This window comes from Danio aesculapii, chromosome 14, assembly GCF_903798145.1.
Source record: "Danio aesculapii chromosome 14, fDanAes4.1, whole genome shotgun sequence".
Lineage (NCBI taxonomy): Eukaryota > Metazoa > Chordata > Actinopteri > Cypriniformes > Danionidae > Danio > Danio aesculapii.
In genome coordinates this window covers 14,326,115-14,351,936 of record NC_079448.1, presented here as the reverse complement: position 1 = coordinate 14,351,936, position 25,822 = coordinate 14,326,115, and the positions used below count along the sequence as shown (strand labels likewise).

The 25,822-nt window shown below is 33.0% G+C and overlaps 1 protein-coding gene across 1 annotated transcript in view; it reads right to left on the bottom strand.

Annotated features, from left to right (window-relative positions):
• The window catches only part of uvssa (UV-stimulated scaffold protein A), a 70,163-nt gene that overhangs the window by 10,006 nt on the left and 34,335 nt on the right, over nucleotides 1–25,822 (bottom strand). Inside the window, exons 8-12 of the mRNA XM_056472837.1 lie at nucleotides 15,101–15,206; nucleotides 5,887–6,088; nucleotides 2,662–2,814; nucleotides 2,055–2,238; nucleotides 1,779–1,890 (exon numbers count right to left, since the gene is read on the bottom strand). Coding sequence (XP_056328812.1) covers nucleotides 1,779–1,890; nucleotides 2,055–2,238; nucleotides 2,662–2,814; nucleotides 5,887–6,088; nucleotides 15,101–15,206 — 757 coding nt within the window. The remainder of the gene's footprint in view (nucleotides 1–1,778; nucleotides 1,891–2,054; nucleotides 2,239–2,661; nucleotides 2,815–5,886; nucleotides 6,089–15,100; nucleotides 15,207–25,822) is intronic.

The window sequence follows — 25,822 nt, the reverse complement described above, 5'->3', positions numbered from 1 at the left end:
TTCAACAAGTGTGAGTGTAAAAATCTTGAAGGTTCTGTTGGTCTTATCTATCTAATATTTAGTAGTAATCTTTAGTTTGTGTTTTCTATTGCATTCAAACATCAGGTGATTGGCTGGGCCAATCTATAACTTGATTTTCTTTCTCTGAAAGCATTTGAGAGTTTTCTTGGCCGTGTTTTGGATCATTGTCTTGCTGAAATGTCCACCCTGGTTTCATCTTCATCATCCTGATAATGTAGATGTTGGACTGAAGCAGCTGATATTAATTTACAATGATGAAGGGCAGATGGTTGCTAAAGAATACTGCGAGATTTCAGCGGCTGTCTGGACCATCACTGCCTTTCTACACTTCCCTTTCTTCATGTGTTCAATCTTTTCATTTTATTATGCATAACTTAATTTATAAACTAATTAGATTTGTTTTCTTTGCATATATGGATTTATTTGGTTGTTTAGAACATCCGGGGAAAAGTCAACACTACCTTTAGAAATATGTTTTCTCCAAAAAATTGTGACGTATTTAATACTTATTTCCCTGTTGTATTTACTTGTAAATGTGTCTACATATATATTTATTTAGTTCTTATAATTATTTCAGTACGATTAAGGAATAATAATGCAAATGTTAAGCTAATTAATGTACCATACATTTTGTAGAAGTAATCATTTCTATTGTTTTTAAGTGGATGAATTATATCAGAGACTTGCTAGCTTTGTTTACCAAATAAATAGTTATAATGGATTTGCATTGTAAACCTTAAATAAAAGTTTAAAAGCTATTTAATTTGTGTTTTGAAGTTTTCAGCTTCTATACTCTCAAAATCTTTCCGCATAAATCCACAATTGTTTTTTTTTTTCAAAGTTTGGCACAGAAATAGCAAAATGTAATCTGCAGATTCTGTCTAGACCAACATATGACAATTAACCTGAATCAGAGAATCATGAACATGCAAATCTATCATTAAATTATTAAAACATATTCTTAAAATATTTGAAAGTATATATTTATCCTCTAATTATTCATCACTCGGTGGTTCATTCCACTGTGGGAACCCCTGATAATGAAAATCAGGGACTAAGCCAAAGGATAGTGAGTAATCATTCAGCTGAAAAAGGAGATTTCACAAATATAAAAAGAAGCTGTTTTCCAGATTTTGTCATTTGTTTTGAAGAATTCTTGTTATTGTTTCATTCATTCATTCATTCATTCATGTCCTTTTCGGCTTAGTCCCTTTATTAATCCGGGGTCACCACAGTGGAATGAACCGCCAACTTATCCAGCACGTTTTATGTAGCGGATGCCCTTCCAGCTGCAACCCATCTCTGGGAAACATCATACACTACGGACAATTTAGCCAACCCAATTCACCTGTACCGCATGTCTTTGGACTGTGGGGGAAACTGGAGCACCTAGAGGAAACCCACGCGAATGCGGGGAGAACATGCAAACACCACACAGAAACGCCAACTGACCCAGCCAAGGCTTGAACCAGCAATCTTCTTGCTGTGAGGCGACAGCACTACCTACTGCGTCACCTGTTATTGTTTCACATACAATAAATTTATAAATAAAATAGGAATAAGATCATTTTTAGTGCCTTTTAATAAATAAAAGATAAAATATTGGGGTGAAATAAAGATTTTTTAAATAGTTTTGTTTGTGTGTTTATGCTGTTGTCATATTGAAAAAAACAAAAAAAAAAAAAACAAAAGAAAAATTGTGTCCCATCAATAAAGTCAAAAGATTATTGTTAAACAGGTTGTATCAATTGTCTAACCTGGCTGCTCCTCCTCACGTTTCCTCTTCTCCCTCTCCAATCGCAGTGCATCTTCAGGGTTAACAGGCCTGCCCAGCTCATCCCGAGGGATAATGTGTCCATGGAACGGGCACTGAAATCACATCCCATTTCAATTCAGCGCTTTATTTGATCAGCGTCCTGCTCATATCTATTTATTTACACCATGCAGTAACAATAAAAGCCATAATATGGCCAAAACATTCATTATTATTATAGTTTTTTTTATTAGGACATTATTACAGTTCTTTTTCTGACCTTTACTCTATCTTGACGCTCACACAAAGATCCATTGGGCATTGGTGCTTTGCATTTGTGCTCCACTGGTCTGAATTTCCCAGCGTAAGTGATACATCTAGACTTCATCTGTGCAGAAAGTTCCTTGTTCTCCACTTCCTCCTCCACCTCATGAGGAACCCAGAACTGATGTTGTGAGGTTTGCCTGAAAACCAGTAAAGACAGGGTTTTTATAAAAGGAACTGCATGAACTGTATGATTCTTCAGAAAATTTGAAAACAATCCTCATACAGAAATGCCTTTACAATATGAATTTTAGTATGTGTATAAAAATGTGTTTTCACCATAGAAATTTTCATGTTTTTTATTGATTTCCATGAGAACCCTTAAAATGACTATTCCCAAATATTTCCAGGTTTTCCATTACCATAAGAGAGTTTTATACTATGAGCGTAAATCCTGAATCGGGGTTTAGATCAATGTTTTCAGCACTTCATTTAGGTGAATAGGAATTGATCTGAAGTCTGTGGTCATACAATGGTGCTCTCTAGTGGCCGTTCACACAATCCATTCATACTTCAATAAGAGACTGATGAATGCACGTTTGAAACATTCTCGGAGAGCATACTTGATTATTTTGCCGGCGGTGGGCTGCTCTTCACCCCAGTAGTAAAGATCCATTCCAAATGGGACGACAGGGGCCTTGAATGAGGCTTTGTTTTTGGTCATGTTGCTCTGGTCACTGCTGCTCACCGGAGACTCAGAAGAGCCATCAGACACACTGAAAAAAAGATTAAATTAGATTCTTTAGATAAAAAAAATAACGCTGTACATAAATTTATTTACGATGAAAAAGGCTAAAGATAATTCTAGCATTTACAGATACAGGATTAAAATTAAACGTTGTATGAGTTATTATTATGTAATGGACCTGAGCTTAGATGAAATAACAGAGTTGTATTTTATTTAGTAACATTAAAAGTAAATAAATATGAATAAAATAAGGTAAAGCTTCAAAGAAAAAGATTATTTATTCAGCCTTTTAAGTATAAACCTCAGTTTTAAAAAAGCTTTTTGACTGCTTTTGTGGTCCAGGGTCACAAAAAAAAGAAAAAAAAGTGAATTAATAATTTTGAAATTGCATATTTTTAAATATCTAAAATAAATTTTGGTAGTGCTCAACCAGTGATGGGTCTTTAAAAAAGTAAATAAATACTAACGACATAATTAAAATTGTATTTAAATTCCAAATAATATGCCAGAAAAGTAATTTAATTACTCGTCTTCTATATTAATAAGGCATACAATAATGCACTCAATACAAATAAGAAAGTAAAAATAAAGACAATATAAATCAAACTCTTTTAAACAGGACCTTTTAACAAATAATTAATATTTAATTATTAAATAAGTAACATTTTTATAGCGAACAAAACACTGCTTGTTTAATGAACAAAGAGAATCATTAAATTAGAATTACAATTTTGAAACGTTTAAGCAATGACACCGTATTTCATACATAGCATATATTGGTAGTTACAATACTCAGAGAAAAGCAATTTGCTGGTTTTATTTTAAAAAAGTAAGTAAAACCATCACTAAAAATGAAGTATGAAATATGTGCATAATTACACAAACGTAGTTAAGTTTAGGCATGGACCGGTATTAGTTTCTGACAGTATAACCTTATTTTAAGGAAATATTTATAATATTTAGAAACAGTAAACATGTCAGGCTAAATAGTTAAAATAAATTATTGACTTTTGCTCTTTTAATTAGTTTCAAAAACAGATTTCATTTACAACACATAAAAATACATAAAAAAACCTTACATATACAGTACCTTAGAAACGATATAACAAAATTTTAGAGGTTTTAAAACCTTGACTTTTCCAAACCGCGGTCATCCCATGCATAGTTAAGTTAACTTTACAGTTCCAAGTTTCAATTCACTACTTTAAAGTCAATTCGTCATTTTTAAGACAACCGTTTTCTAAGCAAAGTAACTAATCATTTTTACAATGTTTATTTTTCTTAAACATTCGCAACTGTCTTACAATTATAAGTTTCATTGGTTGAAAAAGAATTATTCTGCAAAAACATTTGTGTAAATTGTTAAACAGATTTTTACAGAACTGTTGAATTTACAAACAGTATTTTACGAAAGTATGTTATAGGTAATTAAATGACCTAAAATGAATAAGTAAGTAACTCCTTACTTTAGTTTTTTAGTGAAGTGAATTAATTACAGTAACTAATTACCAGTGGTGGAAAGAGTACTGACAAATTATACTCAAGTAAAACTACCATTACTTGCCCAAAAATGTAGTGCAAGTAGATTTAAAAGTATCTGTTGTAAATATTACTCAAAACATGAGTAAAAAGTAGCCCTTGTAAAAGTACTCAAGAGTAGTGAGTATTACGCTGGGAAAGGTTGCTGCATTTACATGTAATGTGTGCGTGAGTGTGTAAACGTGACATTCTGTAGTGCATTTAGTTATTGTTTAAGGCTATTTCGGTCATCATACAGTAAACGTCTGTCATCTTCTCATCGGTATAGAGGTAAAGTTGGTTTTATATTCAGATATTCTCCTAAATAATATAATTTCAGAAAAGTATTCTTTGCAAATTCTAAATAGGGAAATCATACTTGCAGCCAATTACTATCAAAATACAACATTGTTCACAGTCAATTGGATAGTGCTAATGTTGTTTTGAAGACATACCTACATGCTAATTCAGATCAAAAATTCTAAGTAGCGAGGTAAATAATATAGAGATCGTTAAATGAGCGAACGTGTGAATATAAAACCATCTCATTGGTGACATTCAGTCTAAACAGTCTCTGGGTCATTGCGTGTAAAGTATCTTCTTGGACATGTTTAATGCTTCCAAACAGTTTGCTGCATGTCTTAAGGTAGTTCAGTATGATGCGATTTACTTTCTATGTGCTGCTTTTACTAATCCCCATAGAGAGGAAATAATAAAGTAGTTACTGCAGGTTGAAGAAAAGTAGTGGAGTACAAATACAGCATTAAAAATGTACTTAAGGGAGAGTAAAAGAACACATTTTTAAAACTACTAAATAACAATTTCTGAGAAAAACTACACAGAGTAATTTGAGTATTTCTAATTTGTTACTTTACACCACTGTTAATTACAAATGATGTAACTCATAATACTTATACTAGTTACATAATAACTCAAAGACATATAACAATCAACACAATCACATAGCAATTTATAACTTTTTTTATTTCAAGGCTAATTGTAAATTCTTATTCTTTTTTTTAAATATATATATATATATATATATATATATATATATATATATATATATATATATATATATATATATATATATATATATAATACATTTTCGGGGTTTTTCACCTTTATTTGACAGGACAGTAGAGAGTATTGAGTAGAGAGGCAGGAAAGCATGGGGAGCAGAGAGAGGGAAGGATCGGCATAGGACCGGAGTGCATGTGTCGACGCACTACCCCACTGGCGCCGACATACAATCTCATTCTTACATTTTAGTATGATTTGCTCATCCCCCAATGAAGGTTAGGCTTAGATTTTAAAATCTTATTTTTTTATACAAATTAATTTACACAAATTAGTCACTTTTCTGATATTACCCAAATAGTCATGTTTCCTTGTGAAATCAGGCTGAAAATAATACGTAATATTTACACAATATTTTATGAAATTCTGTTCTGAGAATTGGATAACTTTCAAATATTTTAGTCTATCACTGCTAGCACTCAATTTCCTACTGTTTTTTTATTTATCAATTTTCTTGTCTACTTCATATTGATCAAACAGGGCATGTGGATGTAGAAATCACCTTGTGGACGGTGCCGGGTGGAGCCTCTGTTTTAACACACGCAGGGTTGCAGCAGCACAGGTGGGATCCTGCTCTTCATCACACATTCTCCTCTTCAGCCGAGAGAGACTGGAGGATACTGGAGGAACAGCACATTTGACCACAGGTCTTGAAGGTTTTGTTTGCGTCCCAGAGGTTGATGTCGAAGGAGTTTCATCAAGCCCTATGAGAAACAATAAGAAGAAAGCTTTATAAATGTTTAGGATTCAAATATTGTGAACACAAAATTCAACCAGCTTTATTAATTAATGCTTCTACATGAAAAACCCAACACATCCTCTTGTAGTCTAATGCACTGAGGGGGTTTTAGCAGGAGTGTGCAGGGGCTTAAGGTGGTCTTAAGCGGGACAAAGAGATCTGAGAGTCACTCTAAAGCTGTTCTGCTTCCAGACAGAGATCAAATAAAAAACATTAAAGTACCATAAAGTCCTCTTAAGACACCTTATTTAAAGACACCTGACATGAATAAACAGTCATGTGGGTGGGCATATAAGAACCTTAGTCTGTTTTTATTTCATGAGCAGTAGTTTCAGATAACTGCCAAAGATATTGACGAGGATAATTAGAAATGGTCAAATTAAATATTACTACTATTTGCAGTAGTATTAGTACTACTTAATACTACTACTACTACTTATATTAATACTACTACTACTATTACTTCTACTTATATTAATACTACTACTACTACTACTACTACTACGACTACTAGTAATAATAATAATAATAATAATAATAATAAACAATGCTGCTGTTCGTTTAGAAAAGGTTATTTAAATATAGTCTACAGCAATAATAATAACAAAAAAAAAATTACTGAAATGTCTGATAAGACCAAAGAAAGCGTTGCTGTTAATTGATAGAAAACAGGATTTCCAGAGTGAAGTTACAATTTTTAAAGGTGAATAAATGCAGGGTGAGATATAAGCAGCTAAATGAATAAAAAAATTATTAACAATCATGAAAAATGTATCCAGACTTCAGTAGACATCTTGAGGACTAATTGCTTCGTCAGGGTTATATTTGTATTGTCTTGATTCAAAATATATTCTTTATCTGACTGGTGTTATTTTTGAGAATCAATACTATTATTTAAAATAAAAAAAAACTTAATAAAATGTATTAAAAAGAGCATTTTTGATTCAACTGATTGATTGAATGAATAAATTATTATAATTTTTATTCAAATCCATATAATACTGAATATATAATATAATATAATATAATATAATATAATATAATATAATATAATATAATATAATATAATATAATATAATATAATATAATATAATATAATATAATATAATATAATATAATACAATACAATACAATATAATATAATTTTATAAGTTTCTTTCCTCAGGCTATCTACCTCATAAACAGTTAAATACTGCCCTACTGTGCAATTAACATGTGCAATACTTTCTCATACGCACTTGTACACAGTACCTTATAACAATATATAATAAAATACTTTCTTATATGCATTTGTAAATAGCACCTTATAACTTGTGTATTTATTTCAAATCTGTCCATACAATTCATCCTCCAGAGCTCTTCTGTCTAATTGCATCTCTGTCTAATGTTTGTCATCTTTCTCATATTTATTTCGTGTTGTCACTTGTCACTTTATGTACACTGGAAGTTTCTGTACCAAAAACAAATTCCTTGTGTGTGTAAAGCACAGTTGGCTTCTGATTCTGATTCTGATTCTAAATTAACTGTATAACATTTGATAATTTTCACAACTCCACTTGTCCTTGTCAGTTTCAGTATATCTGTCTCATACAACTCTTTTACTATTTTTATTTTTTTTTTGCAGCAAGAGATCTAAATATTTAAAATGAATAGAATGACTGCAATCAAGTCAATTTCAATTGATTGTTTTCCACAGCTAGCCAGAAAACCAGTCCAACTATCATTAATAAGTTTGGGATTTAGGAACAAGTGTGATTGTGTCTTTTTTTATAACATGACTGTACTCTACTAAGGTGGTTTACAAGGACAAATTGCTTAAAAATTAAACCTTATTTTTAACATTCAGAATTCAGAAGTTTCCTGTGAGTGTTGAGTTTAGGGGTAGAGGTAGGGTAAGGCCATATAATAAACAGCATTTACAGTATAAAAAAGCATTATGTATATAGAGAAAATATATATCAAGTGCTCAGCATAATTGAGTACACCACATTTTGAAAATTTTAATTTTTATCCATTTCTCAGTGAATAAAGGCAATGTATTTTGGTGCATTGAAACAAAACAGATTTATTAAACAAATATATTTATTAAAATAATATTTTCGTCACCAAACATATTTAAAAATGGAAAGATATTACAATTAAATTCAAGCTAAATATTGCAAAAAAACAATTAAAGCCTACAAAATTTAAACTACATTTTTACATATATTTTTTTTTGCTTCTCTCGATTTCTTCTCTCTTTAAATTTGTATTTAATATTTTTCTATAACAAATACATTGCATTGGGGTGTACTAGTTTTTGTACCATTATCATAAGTTATTTGGTTAGATAAGCTCCAGATTTGGCTTCAGTGCTGACTAATCTAATGTATATGCACAGATAATATTGTAGCTTCCTATTAAAAAATATGAATTTAAAAGATAGATTTGTTGGGGTGTACTTATATATGCTGAGCACTGTATATGTATGTGTTTGTGTGCGTGTGTTTGTGTTTATGTGTTTGCAGTAGATGAAATAAAAAAAAACTTGAAGCAAAACTTTGTTTCTAAAATAAATTAATTCATCCTTCGGTTGCCAATTTTCAGGCATTTCATACATTCTTTATTTGAAATTTATATTTTGATATATATTTTTAATTGATAAGTGAAGTATTTTGTTTATTTTTAATATGCATGCCCATCTCTGTTCATCTGCACTTGCAAAACTAGATGGTTAATCACTAAAGTCTTTTCTATTCTCTGGATATCGTCAAGTTCCTCCTTCAGATTTAAGTCCGATCACAAACATTGTGTACTGATTACTTCAACAAATCACTAACCCTAAACATAAACCATCTAGTAACAGTGATGTCTTAGCAAACGCAATGTCGTCCAATTCAACAGACATAAACCAAAGGAAATAAACGACAGTCCTACGACAGGATGAGAAACGTATGGCCGAATTACCACAATCCCCATCTTGATCCTACAGTTAATCCAGCTTCACTCGCTCCCTCAATGACTTACGGCATCATAGCAATGCTCGGGTGTGCAGAATCATGAAATACGACCAAATCCTCTCTTTTTCTGTTCAAATTGACCAAAATGGTAGCTATTTGTCTGAAGCAATAAAGTTGCAGGTGCTAAAGAGATAAATCAATAAGAGGAAATAGAGAGGCCCAGCAGTAGACATAGAGTTGAGCTGCCAATGGTGGCGTTATTGATTTTCCTGAGTTCAGCAGGCCTTGTAATTAAAATGTAAATTTTGAGAGAGATAACGTCCTGACAGGAACGCCGGGATAAAGGGAGAGATAAAAGCTCTGTTGTGAAAGGAATGGCGAGAAAGAGAAAGAGAGAGAGAAAGGAGGAGAGGAACAGACAAAATGCTTTTCAAATGAAAGTGTTTCTCTTCGGATGAGAGAGCCGATGTCATTTTGAAAAAAGAAAGGGAAAAGATTAGCCACAGATGAGCTGGAGTCCCGTGACAGGTTGATGTAATATTAAATGAAACTGCTGATGCTAACTTGCGCTGATTGATAAATTTGAAATGATGGAGTTAACTTGGCAGTAAATCAGAATGATATTTTCCGCGTCCCGTTTTAGGAGTGTTTAAATTATGCTGCGAATGGTTGCTCTCTTAATGCGCAATTTCCATTTTCAATCTACATTCCTCTGCATGTGGAGTGCACCAAAAACTGCTTTTCACATTCAATTCAATAGAAAAGAAATGACATTCACATGGCTCAAATCAGCCTCAGGTTTGATTGACTGTGGTAAAAGATTGGCTGAGGAATGCATCAGTATTACTACAGATCATATTTGGGGGTTAAGATTCAAATATAGGCCTACCTCTAACTATAAACATTAAACTTTATGCTTGTGTGAATGACAATATGCAAATGCAAAACCGAACTGTTTCTTGAAGGAACAAAATAGCCTCATTTTACAACTTCTCAAGAGTAAAACATTTGAGTTCATCAAAAATCTTAGATCTCCAGCTCTGGCAGGAGCACTTTTAACTAAGCTTAGCTTAGACCATTTAATCATATAACACCATTAGCATCCTGCTAAATGACCAAGGAATTTTGATACATTTCTATTTAAAGCTTGACTTTTCTATATATTGTGAATGAAGACTGATGGAAAATTAAAAGTGACTATTTTCTAGGCTGATATGGCTAGGAACTACGCTCTCATTTCAGTGTAGTAATCAACTTTTTTCCCCCATAACATGTAATAGGAGCCTTTTTTACCAAAGTGGACTGTTCCTTTAATGGATATTGATCCTGAAATACATAACTGGCGACCCAAAAATAACTGGAAGTGCCAGATTAAACTGCCAGATGACATCATGTATTAAATGAGTGGATCACACTGGAGAAAGGAATTATAAGTGTTGTTTAGTATGTGTAAAGTCAGTCAGTCCCTTTAACACATACATTTTCTCTATAAATACTTGTTTCACAAAATATCAAAGAAGATATGGTAAACCTTTAATTCAATTAATCTTTATTTATTAAGCGCTGTATGTATGTAACAATGTAGATGTAATGTTTCAAAGTAGCTTAATGTCAATGAAGAAATAAGAGTATAAGCCATAACACTTTTCCCTTTCCCTTTGTAAAAAGTTTTGAGTTATCATTGGGCTGAAAAAAATATACGTGGACCTACTGTAGCAACTCTGATATAATTTGAGATTACTTTTAGAGTCAGCATGAAGTGGAAGTTAAAGGCTGGTTTATACTTATGCGTCAAGTGATCGGCGTGACCCACGGTGCATGCTGTGCGCGTTGCCATTCATTTTTACTTCTGCGTGTTGTTTTTGCTGCTCTGCAATAACACTTTCAAAAGGCTAGCTGGCAGTGAGGTTTTGATGTTCCTCTGTGTCGAGTTTCTTCACAGGTGTTTTGTTTTTTCTGAATGCTACCTTAATGTACAAGTAGCTAAAACTCGCTCATTCTGAGGCGGGAACTGGCAGACGTGCAACAACTTTAATCATAAGGTAAACACAAAACAAAAGTTTCCACCTGAAGCTCCTTCACGGGACTCAACACTTGTAAACATTCACTCACGTGGCTCTCGGTCACGCCCACACTCATCAACGCCACCAAGCCGACCAATCACAGATCGTTGCGACGTGTAGTTACGTGTTTTGAGAGGTGCGCGTCAGCCACGGTGAGGGCTATGCGACTATGCGAAGGCTGCATCGGACTATATGCATGCACTTGACGCAGAAGGATAAATCAGCCTTAAGACTCCATTTTCCCCCAATTGTGATGTACATCCAAATTGAAAAGATGGATGTTGCTAACAAAATAGAGGACAAGGACAAGGATTTGAATGCCAGTTTGCACAGCTGTTGATGATTACGGTCCACCACAGAGGAATCAACATTGGGCCCCCTCTTGTACAGAATTTTTTGAGATCCTGATGATGACAAGAGGAATAGCTCATTTTTACAAACAGAACCGCACCGAATTTGTTCGAACCACTGCCTACCATACAGGCAGAGCAGAAACAAGACATGCACAGATAGCCCCGCCCTAAAGGCATTCCATGTGATCAAAAGTAAAGAAAAGTCATTTCAAGGAGGGTTTGACATTTGATTAAAGATTATGAGGGCAAATTCATTTTTCCAAAGTAACGAAGTAAAGAGATACATCGTTTATAACAAGCACTACTATATCCATATAAGTTTCGTATTGATTTTAAAATATTGCTTCTTACCTATAAAGCTTTAAATAATCTAGCTTGTTTTTCTAACCAACCTTCTGTCTCGCTACAATCTAACCTGTTCTCTAAGATCTCAAAACTCAGGGCTTCTGGTAGTACCTAGAACAGCAAAGTCAAGTAAAGGGGGTCAAGCCTTTTCATTTATGGCTCCTAAACTCTGGAATAGTCTTCCTGATAATGTCAGAGGCTCAGAAACTCTCACAGTTCAAAACTAGATTAAAGACCTATTTTTTTAGTAAAGCAAACACTCAATGCATCACATAACGGTATGATACATAAATGTGCTCCACGCAAGTTTTTACATCTCGTTTATATACACTATGACAGCAGCTACGCTAATTAATCTCTTTATTCTATATTTCCACCTGGGCATACTCATCCCGAGGCCCCCAGAGACTATGCAGCGACACTGATGCAATCCAAGACCAGCGATGAGATGATCCCAGCGTTTCCATAATACTGGACCAGGCCGTATCCTGAGCAGCTGCTGTGGTAGCCATGGAGGAGTGGAGAGCATGAGACTGATTCCTGTGACGAGTCTCGCTGACATCCAGCTTCGCCAGCCTAAGGCCCCTAGACTGCAGCTCTGGACAAGACGTTTGGCCATAGGAGAAATGGTCATGCCCAACTGAGCCTGGTTTCTCTCAAGGTTTTTTAATTCTTCACTTTCGCCAATTGGTGAAGTTTTTTCCTCGCCAATATAAATAAAGGTGAATTGAATTGAAAATTTGAATAAAAATAAAAGCACTTTTTCATTTCGTGCAGACTTGAAGAAAGCACTTTTGAAACTATTGACAACCACATAGCAAAATGATAACAAAACAATAGTGAATAATTTTAAACAGTACTAATATTAAGCTAATATTACTCCGGTCTCAGACTAGCACTTGGTTTGGCTGTTGAACAGTTCAGCAAAGAGGCAGGTGAGGTGAGCATTGTAAATTACCGCTCTAAGCTAATGGGAGCTCATTAACACCATTGCTTTGTTAATTTGGCATGGCCAGTGCACTGATCATTACATACTTTACAGCAGAAAGTGGTTTGGCTCTGGGAAGTTGTAGAAATTACATCCTAATGAATCTTCAGTTAGTGCCTGCTTAGAGATGCTGAAAGGAAACAAATGAATAAAAGAGAACAGGAGAAGGCAGTGAAATCATATCGCATAATCTCATAATGAGTTCAAGGGATTACATTAGTTTTCCATGCATCTGGAAACTACTACAGTAAATGTATGCCATTCCAGAAGTGTATGAATCCTATTAGCTACTACAACTGATGACTGTCATGACAGTAAATTTTAAAATCGGACAGGATTTGAGGTCAAATACAATCTAGCTTGTGTCTGACCTATTGCTTGACCTCTGTCTTTTGCCTGTGGCTTCTTGTCAATAGAGCTGTCCTTGCCCGGATGGACAAGAATCTTTTGCATGTACAAATTGTCAGCTGTCAAAACAGATTTCTCTTGGCAGCCCCAGGTTATAATTGATTTAAACCAAGCTTAAAGCAATTTATAACCGTTCAAGAAGATATCCCGGTTTATTAGATGTGCAGCTGCTTTCACACTGATGGTGTGTTATTTTGCTCATACATTGATCCTCAAAAGTTTTCTGAAATGTCAATTTATTTTGTAGAATTTTTTTATCTATTGTAGCAATAACAACAGTACAATGATTTCACTTAAGAGAGTGTACATTTCCCATTGCTAAACTTTTTTTTTTTTTTTACAAACTATAAAGTAACAGAACACAATAAAAAAAACAAAGGTTTCATAAAATAAAATATACATAGGTCAGAGAGGGTCAAATCTTTATTTATTCACTCAACTTTAGTTTAGTTATTATCAACTGTAAATTCCCAATCTCAAGAGAGAATTAAGAGGGGGAGTGCAATGGGTTGTAAATTGAAAAAATGTTTGTTCTGTGGATGGGAATTTGATAGTAATATTTTTAGATTTCTTCGAAGATTCGATGGAGCAATCAAATGTTTTCAGTACACTTGGACCAGATATTTCTATTTGCATTAATCTGGAGTCTAAGGGAGAATGTAATTTTTTCCATCACATACTGTAAATACTATTTATTATTTCTAGCCATTCTTGGGTTGTTGGGATTCACGAAGTCACCAGTGACTTGTAATTGCATTTTTGTCTGCGATTATTAAAATATCACGCAAGTATTTTTCTGATTTACTTATTTATCAGAGCTTCCAAAATAAATAACCATGAATCGAAAGGGTAGTGTAATATTACGTATGTTTTCTATTATTCCATGTACTTCTACCCAAAATTGTTTTATTACTGGACATTCCCAAAAAATGTGCCAGTGATTAGGTTCCCGAGTCCCACATTGTCTTCAGCACTTAGTGTCCTTTCCTGTGGCGTATTGAAATGTCATTTTTATTTCAGCAATGCAGTATGTTTTACTCGGTGACTTTTGAAAATCAGCACAAAAGACTGAACTAAATGAAGGTAAATAAGAGACCTCATATTTTATTCATTTATTATAAAAATCTGATTAATTAGAGCTTTTTTAAAGAAAATAACAACTTGTCAAATAACAAACAATTATTTTGTCATGACTGAATATCATGGTTGTTCCACCAAATACTGATTCCTTAATTCTTTTGAAATTGATGTCTGCAAGCAAAGCACCCTTTTAGTTATTGTAGCAAAAATAAATGTTTTGAATTACATTTTATTTTAGAAAATGTCATCAGTAGTCCATAGAATAAATCACAAAATAAATTTTATTCAAACACATAATTAAAATCACGAATAGTCAAAAAACTGGTCTCTTAATTTTTTCCCATAGCTGTGTATGTATGTGTTAGTTATTTCTTCATTCTATTTATTTTTCACTATATAACAATATTTATGTATTTATTTATGTATTTCTAAAGTAAAACTCGAACCCTTTTAAAAACTACCATATCTCCAACAGCAGAGACCTTTCAAACTTCACACTTCAACTCTAAAAACAAACTTTGCTTTGTCCTTTGAGGCTTTTCAGCTAACCGTTTCACCATTGTGCTCTTCATTCCACATTTAAATATCCCCTGCTGTCTTTAAGTCAACATATACAAACAAACAGGCTTCCCCAGAGGACTTTCCAGCTCATTTCTGCTTTGAAGCAGGCTCTATAAGTGTGTGGTGATATCCTATGAGAGATTATTTGGATTAAGCACGGTCCTACAGAGAAAGCTAGTCCCTTTACCCACAAAACACATTTGTCTTATTGCAAAACCATGAGCACCTGAATAAACTCACCATACTCTGCCCGCAGATGTTCAGGAATATGAGGTTCATATCCTTCCTTCTCGGGCACATCCACAAAATCATCTTCGTCATCCTCTCCATCCTCAGGAGCTCTCATCTACCTCAGAAAAAAAGAGATTTGTGATAATAAATAACACTTAAATAATGGTAATTTGAAGGAATTAAATAATAATGAACATTATTTTTATTTCATTTTTCGACAACAGCACTTATTGATTTACACAAGACATTTTCTTAGAAACAATCAATGTTTCTTGGAAAACCTTGTACAATTCTGCTTCATACGGCAGAATAGGCGTGACAGACCACCTGTAGGACACACTCTCCATACACTAAAAAACGCTGGGTTCCACAAAACTCAATCATGTTGTCCCAACACAAATCCTTTAAGTTAACACTTCACAAACCGAAGTGGACTGAACATAAAACAATTAAGTTGTCCCCAAAAAAATCTAAAAAATTGAATCGTTTCAGCTCATTTTTAATGAGTAGTTTGAACAAACAGCAAAAGTATTTTTGGGGTGTATAAACATTGAGAAAAAAAAGTTAACAAACTTAGGGGCCATTCACACAGAACACATCTTTGTGTTTAAGAACATGAGACAAAGCATTTACGAATGGTTTTTAAAAAAGTTTAAATGTCAACAGTTACTGTAAATGGAAGGTCGCATTGTTGCGTTTGAGTTCAACTAGTAGATTTTTAAAGTGCTGTTTACACTAATATGTTTTAGGTTTTAAAATGCATAACTTTTGCTACAGCTACTGTACGCTTTCTGTCCACACTACCCTGGATGTTTGACAGCTGAAAATGTTTTAAAAATGTTGAAGAGGTCGTTTCCATTTTGAAACGCTGGTGCTGTATCAGTGTGAATGGAGGAAAATGGAGACATCTGAAAATGAAGGCGTGGCTGTCGACATTCGCTACCTGATAGGGGCCATTTCACAGTATCAAGTAGACAAAGTTCACACCTGCATCCTTTCATTGTAAATTCAGACTTCGCAAGTTTGATACGAACAATGCTCGAGGACACAAGGACATATCAGGTAAATATTCACATAAAACTGTGTACTTTATAAAGTCATTCACATGAATCTAGCTACATTGTTTTACTACCTTAAAGGGCACCTATGATGAAAATCAACTTTTGCTCATGCGAATGGCGGGCAGGGAGAAGCAGCATATTTTCATTTAAAGTCACAGGCTACAAAAACAGCTACAGTATACTCAGACACCAAAATGGGCAGATTCTGGAGGCTATAATAAACAACCTGATGGGTATTTCGAGCTCAAATTTTACAGACAGATTCTGGAGACACCAAAGACATATCTTACATCTTGTAAAGAGGGTAAACTAGGTGACTTTAACAATAAAATGAAAACACAATATAAAGCAATGGCTCTTTAAATTTTGATATTAACGACTTAAGGCATTGTGTACATATTTATATGACAGTCAATTTCACTGTGTGCATATTTATATTTATAACGGTAATTCACTTCAATTATGCTTGCCTAGAAAAACAATGGAAAAGTAGCACATTGGAATAAAAAAACTCTCTGTGTGACTGACCTCTTAGACTTGTCAAATCATTTATATATTGCTGCTCTCTGATGATTTGTGTTTCTTTTATCTTCGCTTGTAAGTCGCTTTGGATAAAAGGCGTCTGCTAAATGATTCAATTGAGATAGAAATGTATTTTATTAGCATTTTCCAGCACTTTGAAAATGCCATAAAAACTACTCTTGCAAAACACTTCCTATTTTTGCCGTACTCAAAACAATGCGCGTTGGGTGACAGTTTACAAAGGATGTGTGTAATTCTCTTCCCGCTGATTAACACTCAGATGGGATGTTCACTGTGGCCTCAGGATATTCCTGAGATTTACAGCACTCTGAATGGCAAACTCTGCAGTAACGTGAGACGTCTTAGCATTTTAATTCAAGGCCTTAATAGAATTTCCAGTTGACCACATCCAATTTTTTTCTAGTGGTTGTATTGTCCCAGCTAACTGTGACAGTATAAAATACTGCTTGTTATGTTAAAAAAAATTACCCTAATATCTGACAGCATACAAAGCAGACAATCATAATTTGGAATATTTCTGAAAGTGGGGCTACATGGAACTGCTGACAGTCTGAAATAAGCTGGTGTTGGATTCAGGCTTAATATTGGGTGTCTTAGTCTGGGCTAGAGATAGTGAGGTTGAGTTGTTACTGATTACATCTCTGTGCAGGCTGTTCTACAAAAGAGAGGGGCGAACAAGGTGATACGATTCTTACTCTTATGTTCTGTGTTCACATCATGCAATCACTTTAAGGAGATCAACACCAGGCACCAGATAAAGCCATCTTAAAAGCAACTCACACCAGATCCAGGCTTTATGAGCCTTGACTAGAAGAAAAATCAAGGTTTCTCTGATCTTATGTGTATCTGTGCTCAAGGTAAGCTGAAAATCTTTAGTAAGTTTCAAGATTTGAGGGAAGTATCAACAGCAAATGCTTGCATTTTCCATGTCTGGTAAATGTTATCTTAAAAGTGCCACATTTGATAGTTTTAACATTTATATGACTGGTTTGATTTTACAAACATATTTCAATATTTCTCAGAAATAAAGGTACAAGAGTTGTTGTTGGGGTGGTACCTTTTCAAAAGTGCAAAATTATACATAACAAAAGTCCACTTTACTAACATGTACCCTTGAGATGCAAATGTGGACCTGTTACACCTGTTTCACACCGCAAGCGCAAGCGTGTGAGCAGCGCGTGCACAGCAAGTATGGAGAGCAGAAGCAGCGCGCAGGCGTTTGCCTTTCACACGACTGCGTCTGCAGTGTGCAGCTCAATGGCAGCTGCTGCACAGATCAATCTCTCTCTGTCTATTCTATCTAGTTACCTATCGATCTATAATTACAATTTTTTAAAAACTTTTTATCTGTACCAAGGCAACTTCCTCCTATGCTGTTTCCTTCACCTGCAAGTCTTTATTTTACAAATTATATAGATCCTATAGGACTGCATGCTTCTTAATCTCTGAGGAGTGTCATTCGCCTGTGATATCATGTCATTTTGTAGTTCAGGCCTAAATAAATACTCACGCGCTGCTTGCGGTGTGAAACAAATGTCAGTGAGGAACAAATGTCTAGTCTTTTTGAAATAGTATCGTCCTAATGACAGCTTTGTACTTTAATATTTATTGTGTAAGGCAGATGTGATTTATAAATGTTTCATCCCAGAACAAATCTTTGCATGTTTAAAAAAATCTATAAAACAATAAAAATGTTGACTTGTACAAAACAATGAACATTATTATGCAATTTGATGATGATGGTTTAAAAATATGTAGAAGAAAAACTGTAAAAATATATAAAAAAAATAAATAAATAAATAAATTAATTATATATATATATATATATATATATATATATATATATATATATATATATGCCGTCGTGTAATCCAGCCAGGTGGACGCTGCACACTGGTGGTGCATGAGGAGATTCCCCCAAAAATGTGTAAAGTGCTTCGAGTGTCCAGAAAAAATGCTATATAAATATAAGGAATTATTATATATATATATATATATATATATATATATATATATATATATATATATATATATATATATATATATTTTTTTTTTTTTTTTTATAGAAAACTATAACAATCCTGCAGGTTTTTTAAGTGGCGAAGACGAATGGCGAGCGGCTCATGGTTTGAGGAGGCAGCGAGCGGCTCATGGTTTGAGGAGGCAGGTGAGCTTGATTCTCCTCTCCCTCCGAGCGTCTGCACCTGCTCATCCATCACTAGCGCTGTAAGTTTTGTTATCACTCTAACACTAATCAAAAGAGAAAACTGTCACCGCCACTGACCTGTGGAACCTCCCAATTATGGTCTTCAAGACTGACAGGAGCACTTAACTTCCACTGCCGGGTAAATGACCACCATCAATCTACACAGAATAGCAATGAGCCACCGGGCTGCAAATGATTTTCTTTTTTTTTTAAGGTACAGAAATCCCCAGGCTGGAATTTATGAAAGGTGAAAAGCAACTCAAGGCTATTTTACCCCCTCCTTAGGCGAGGGCGTTCAAACTCGCAGGTCTGGGGAGACGATGTCTGCATTAGTGCTAAACAGAATTTATGCCTTTTAATTTACTCAAAAGGTGCTTAAGCGACCCGTGCGCTACAATGCATAACAGAATGCCAGGTTTTTAAATATGGGGGTCGTTGGTATAAAATGGCATATATAATCTGCGTGCCCTTCCTTTTCGAGGGCATTGCTAAAGCGTGCGGTTCTAGTGTGCCTTTTCCATTTATTCTGTCTAATTGTCTCTGTGATTACCTCAATATAAAGCACTAAAGATTCTGGCCTGCTTTGCTTTGGTTTTTTATTTTCTTTTTCATTATTGCAGGCAGGCTTGTGTTGACAATTGCAGATTGAGGTATAAACTGTCTTTGCATGAGGTCTCAATTATGTGTGCCGGTCGAAATGGTTCAGAAATGAGCCTGTCCTCTACGCTGAACACAACTGTGCCTGTGCATTTTCTGTGGACATAAAATAGCCCCAACACTAGACATCTTTAGTCCTATAGTTGTGATCTTAAAAAATGCAATGCAATGAATTCTTTTAAGCTTTTATGACATCAAAAATAATCTTATTTAAGTCCTTTATGCACATTGATTGTTAAACTGTAAAAATTGTTCATGATTTCATCGGTATAAAAACTAATAATACTACTGAAAAAATCTATAGTTAACAGCCACACAGTAAAACCCGAGTCATTTACACACATATTATTTGTGTTGATAATTTGTGTAGTCAAACTTTTAGAGTATTAGTAACTTAAACTTTTAATTTCAGTTATCAAATCACTATAAGATCAACAAATTAAGTCCAAACAACTATAGCTACTCAAGTAGTTTGGTATTGCTTCTAGTTTTAGAGTTAACACAATAAATTTATTTATTTATAACTCATTCGTTTTGAGTTCTGCTTTATATAATCTGTTCATGAGTTATGACAACTCTTTTTCATTGAGTAAAAGTAACATTTTAAACTAACTTATTTCAATTAGCGATTTTTGTCTTAATATATATATATATATATATATATAGTAAATAACTGTAAATTCACTATCCCAGAATTCGCTGCATGACAATTCAGGAATTCTACTTGTCAACTAAACAATTTATTAAAATGCTTAAATGTTATTTTTTAACTAAGCAAAAGACACTGTTTTGACACAAATTTAAAGAATTAAAAGTTTTATTTCTATTGCATTGACATTTATAGGGATTTTCAGTATGAAGTAATATAATTCAATATTTGATCATTGAGCATTTATTACACTTTTCAGACAAAGTAATTAGAAAACAAATTTAAATACAACTTTAAAGATGCAATTAGTAATGAATTTACTTTTCGAAGTACTTTAACCAATGCTGTACACAAACAAATAATACTAATTCTAATTTAAAAGTAAAATGTTTTCTGTGGCTATAGTGTCCATTTTTTATAGTGTACAGTGCTCAGCATATATAAGTACACCCCTCACAAATCAATTTTTTAAATTCATATTTTTAGTATATTTTTTTCAACACATTTCTAAACATAATAGTTTTAATAACTCATTTCTAATAACTGATTTATTTTATCTTTGCCAAGATGATAGTAAATAATATTTTACTAGATATTTTTTCCGTTTTTATATAATTTCAGTAATATTCTTAACTAATATGCAAATGTTTATATGAATTATTTACTATTTATTTTTAAAAGACACTGTTTTGACACAAATTTAAAGAATTAAAAGTTTTATTTCTATTGCATTGAGATTTATAGGGATTTTCAGTATGAAGTAATAAAATTCAATATTTGATCATAACTAATATTCTTAACTAATATGCAAATGTTTATATGAATTATTTACAATAAAGTTTGTAAAGCAATATTTTCTGTCTTTTAGTAGGTATGAAGCAATAAGAGACTTACAGAACTTTTGTTTACCAAAGTGGATCTAATTGGATTTGCATTCTAAACTTTAAATAAAAGTTATGCTTTGTTATTTTATGTTTTAAGTTTTCAGTTACTACAATCCCAAAATCATTCTGCATAAATCCATAGATTTTGTACAAAATTATGCAAAGAAAAAGCAAAAAAAAGTCCACAGATTCTGTCTGGCCCTAGTAATCAGGCTAATTATTTTTTCATGTAAATATGTAGTTTTATTTCAGCACACAGCAGTGTTGGCACTTGAATTAATTAGTTACTTACACATTTTTCATAGTATTTAACACATGTAAACAACACTGCTAATAGCTGATAGGGTCCACTGGGGAAAAGAGATTAACAGAAAACTCTATCACCACTTTAAAAAAGCAAGGTAACATCCTACTTAAATTGAAACATGATCTGTCATTCTGAATCTGCAGCTAATTACAAACTTTAAACATCATTTCAATCTCAGCTAGACTTTTTTATGCCTTCTAGCCAGCAGATAGTTTATTTACCTTGTCTTTATTTAACCCAATGTAGTTACTTCCTTGACAGATTAAAGTACAGCTAAAAAAATACTTGCACAATGGAAATTGTAGCTGTTATGTTTAAATCACTTTAATTCTGTTGTGATAAAATCAGCTCTGTCAACTTGCAAAGGCAGTATTATAATTCTTGGACTGGAGTGTTTGGAGGCTTTTTTTTGCTGACACAGATGTAGCTGACATATGAAGCCCACCTCCAACTGTCTCCTTTGCATTTAAAACACCCACTCTCTTGGCTTCCACCATGATTTGTGTGCAAGGAAAACAAAACCCTCTGACAATAAGGTAAAGAGACCTAGGGAGTTTGCAGGGAATGCAACAAGAGACTCTGAATTAGGGTTCACAGTTCACAATACAATGATGATTATCCAGATATTATTAAAAAAATAGATAATACACATAATAGTAATATACAGTTTTGTGAAAACTTCAAAGTTATTAGTGATTTAGATTTTCTAGTGGTTTGTTTTGAACGAAATGATTAATAGTTATTATAATAAAAATCTAAAATAATATTAGTTCATTTTAAGCTGTTTTATGTTGCTGTATTTTATAGTGTTTATTAGATGTCTAAATGCGTAATCAACAACAACAACAAGCATTAAATTATTAAAAATAATGCACTCCTCTCTCTCTGACATTAAAGTTAACAAAATAAAGTCAGATGACTAAAATCGTTTTTAACTAAAATAACATAGTTGATAAAAAAAAATAATAATAAAGAATTATAATTTCTGCGCAAACAAAAAATGACAATAGGTCAATATAAAAAGAACGGGGGTATTGCACAAAAGTTGAATCCAGAAAGCCAGGATAACAGAAAAAGCCTGGCTTGACCTAGTTTAACCGGCTCCTCCTGGCTTAGTCTGCTGCATATTTGCTGATCCAAGATGAGAAAGAACCGCTATGTCAAGCCTGATATAGATAGCCAGGATAAGTGCACATTCATGGCATTTGTTAACAGACCACGGGATGATCACAGAATCAGTGATGCAAATATGGATAAAACCCGATGTGAGCCAATCAGGAAACGAGTTGAAAAAGTGGTACCAAACTGGTACTTATGACTGACCTGGGAACTCTCTTTACTTCCATGCAGAGATTTAATAGAAACATGAATAGATGTATTAAAAAATTAACTGTTGTTTATTTGCCTTAGATTTAACTAGTGGACATTCATGCTACATACCCAATATTCCATACCTTTTATTTTATTTAGCTAGCTTATTTTATGTCCATCTGTTCATTTATTTATCGCTTTATTTTACTGTTTTTCTTTCTCACAATACATGCATGTATGTACGTATTTGCAGTGCTCAGCATAAATGAGCTGACCCTTCACAGATCTCTCTTTTACATTAATATTTTCTACAGTAATATATTTGTGCATATACATTATAGTCAGTATTAAAGACAAAACTGATGAACTAATCTAACAAAAAAAAAGTAAGATCCAGAAATCTTAATTAAAGTCTAAAAATTAGTACACCAAAGTTAATATGTTAGAGAAAAGTATTAAATAGAATTGTAATAAACAGGAAAAATCAAGAGAAACAAAAACTAGTTGAAATATTGTAGCTTTTTTGCAATTTTTTCTTTTGCAATAACTCATTCGAGTTTTTAAAACTTATAATCTTTCTGTTTCTAAGGATGTTCAGTGACCAAACTCTTATTTTAATAGATACAACTAATAAAACCGCTTTGTACCCCAAAATATATTGTCTAAATTCACTGAGAAATGGATACAAATATCAATTTTCAAAAAGGGGTGTACTCATTTATACTGAGCACTGTATAACTTTTTTTTCTCAAACCATTAATCTATTTTATCTCTCTTATTTTTATCTCCCCTATATTTAAATCTAAAGTGGTCTTATATGAAAATATATAAAAAGTATTGCTAATACAATTGAACATACAGTTGAATTATTAGCCCCCCTGAATTATTGTTGTTTATTTTTTACCCCAATTTCTGTTTAACGGAGAGATTTTTTTCAACACATTTCTAAACATAATAGTTTTAATAATTAATTTCTAATAACTGATTTATTTTATCTTTGCCATGATGACAGTAAATAATATTTTACTAGATATTTTTAAATTCTAGTTGATATATTTACTAGAATTTAAAGACTTAACGAGGTTAATAAGGTTAACTAGGCAGGTTAGGGTAATTAGGCAAGTTATTGTATAACGATGGTTTGTTCTGTAGACAGTCGAAAAAAAATTTGCTTAAAGGGACTAATAATTTTGACCTTAAAATGGTTAATGAAAAATTAAAAACTGCTTTTATTCTAGCTAAAATAAAACAAATAAGACTTTCTCCAGAAGAAAAAATATTATTACACATACTGTGAAAATTACTGACTTCAACTGTACATATTTTTTAATTCTAATCGTTGGAAAATATATGTAAATTGTCAAGAGTGTGGAGTGATTGTAAAATACATTAATTTCTATTAGCACTGACAATAAATCTAACATATAATTCACTTTGGAGTAGGCTAGCTGCAAAGAATAAACCTCAGTAGTAACTTAATTTAGCTTAATTTAGCCTGCTTTCATGCAACTGCTTTCATGCAACTAAATTCAGCTGGGATAGTATGAAAATCCCAGTTAGTTTCTTTATCTTGCTTTTATGCAAAACCCCTCTGGTTCTAAAGAAACAAAACAAAACAAAACAAAACAAAACAAAACAAAACAAAACAAAACAAAACAAAACAAAACAAAACAAAACAAAACAAAACAAAACAAAACAAATAAAAAATAATGACGTTCATTGTAAATTAACACCAATTACAGTTTAAACAAATCTTTGTGTACTGTATTTTACTACTATGAATTGAAATTTTTTTTATCTAAATATGTAATCAACAACCTAAAAACCACTGAAATGTACAGTAAATGCTAACATATCAATCCTCTAATTTAATGTTTAATTAAAGTTAATGAAAATTAGTTTAACTTGATGCACTAAAACATTTCAACCTAATGTAAAAACATTAATATAATAGTTTGACATTATTAGTCTTTTAATTTGTAAAATGAAAACTGCAACAAAACAAAAAAATGCATTCGTAATATTAATAAAAATGTTTACTGTCTGTTACCTCTCTGATTGGTCTCTCAGATACAGCATATTGTAATAATGTTGAATATTTAGACGCTGTATTGACTGAATGAACTGTCATGTCAGACGTTCACAGTCAACTCTATTGATCAGCCGGTGTCCTCCAGCCTCTACCCTGTGAGCCAGAGTCCAGATAATGAGTTTCCGGTTAAATGTCCTCCACTTACAGGGAAAAACACATTCCAGCGGGGCTAAAGTGCTCCTTGCGCCCTCCAATATATTTTGTACGGTCTAATTAACTCAGTAAGCAATCTCAATTACTTTGTGCCCAGGGAAGCGACGGCCAGGCTCACTCCTTAAGCAAGTCTGTTATCCTTTTAAAAAATGAGCCTCGGACAACTGAGCCCTACACTTCATTTGTCTTTGGCCAAGTTTGATGGCTATGCGTTTAAAAACCCATTCAATCTTATAAACCAAAAATTAAATGTACTCAGCTGTGATGGTCCTCCGTGCATCTGCTATTTATATGCTAATCTCCTCTCTTACGGGGAAGGTCTTGCAAATTATTACGGCAAACCAATAACTCAGGTGTATGGACAATAGCAGGCTTTGCTGACCGCAGAACGCTATGAAAAGCGCTTTGTCACGAGGACACCTTCTAGACAGCCTGGAGTGAGACTGTTCTGAAGTTTTACCATCATATCTCATTTTGAAAACACAATGGCATGTATTAGAATCACGTTCTTGTTGTATTTTCTTAGAAAATGTCTTGGATATAATGTAATAACTGTATGGAAAACAATATAATATAATATAATATAATATAATATAATATAATATAATATAATATAATATAATATAATATAATATAATATAATATAATATAATATAATATAAAGCAGTGTTTTTTATCTTCCTTTTTATTTTGAACTTTATTGTATGCAGGCATTTATTGCAATACCCAAACAATCTGAAAAAAATACTTTGGGCTTAAATCCAAGAAAAAAAAAAGCCCACTAAAAAGAAGATAATTTAAGAGCATTTATTTGTAGAAAATGACAATAGGCCTATATAAATTATTCCAAGTTTTCAGACCTCAAACA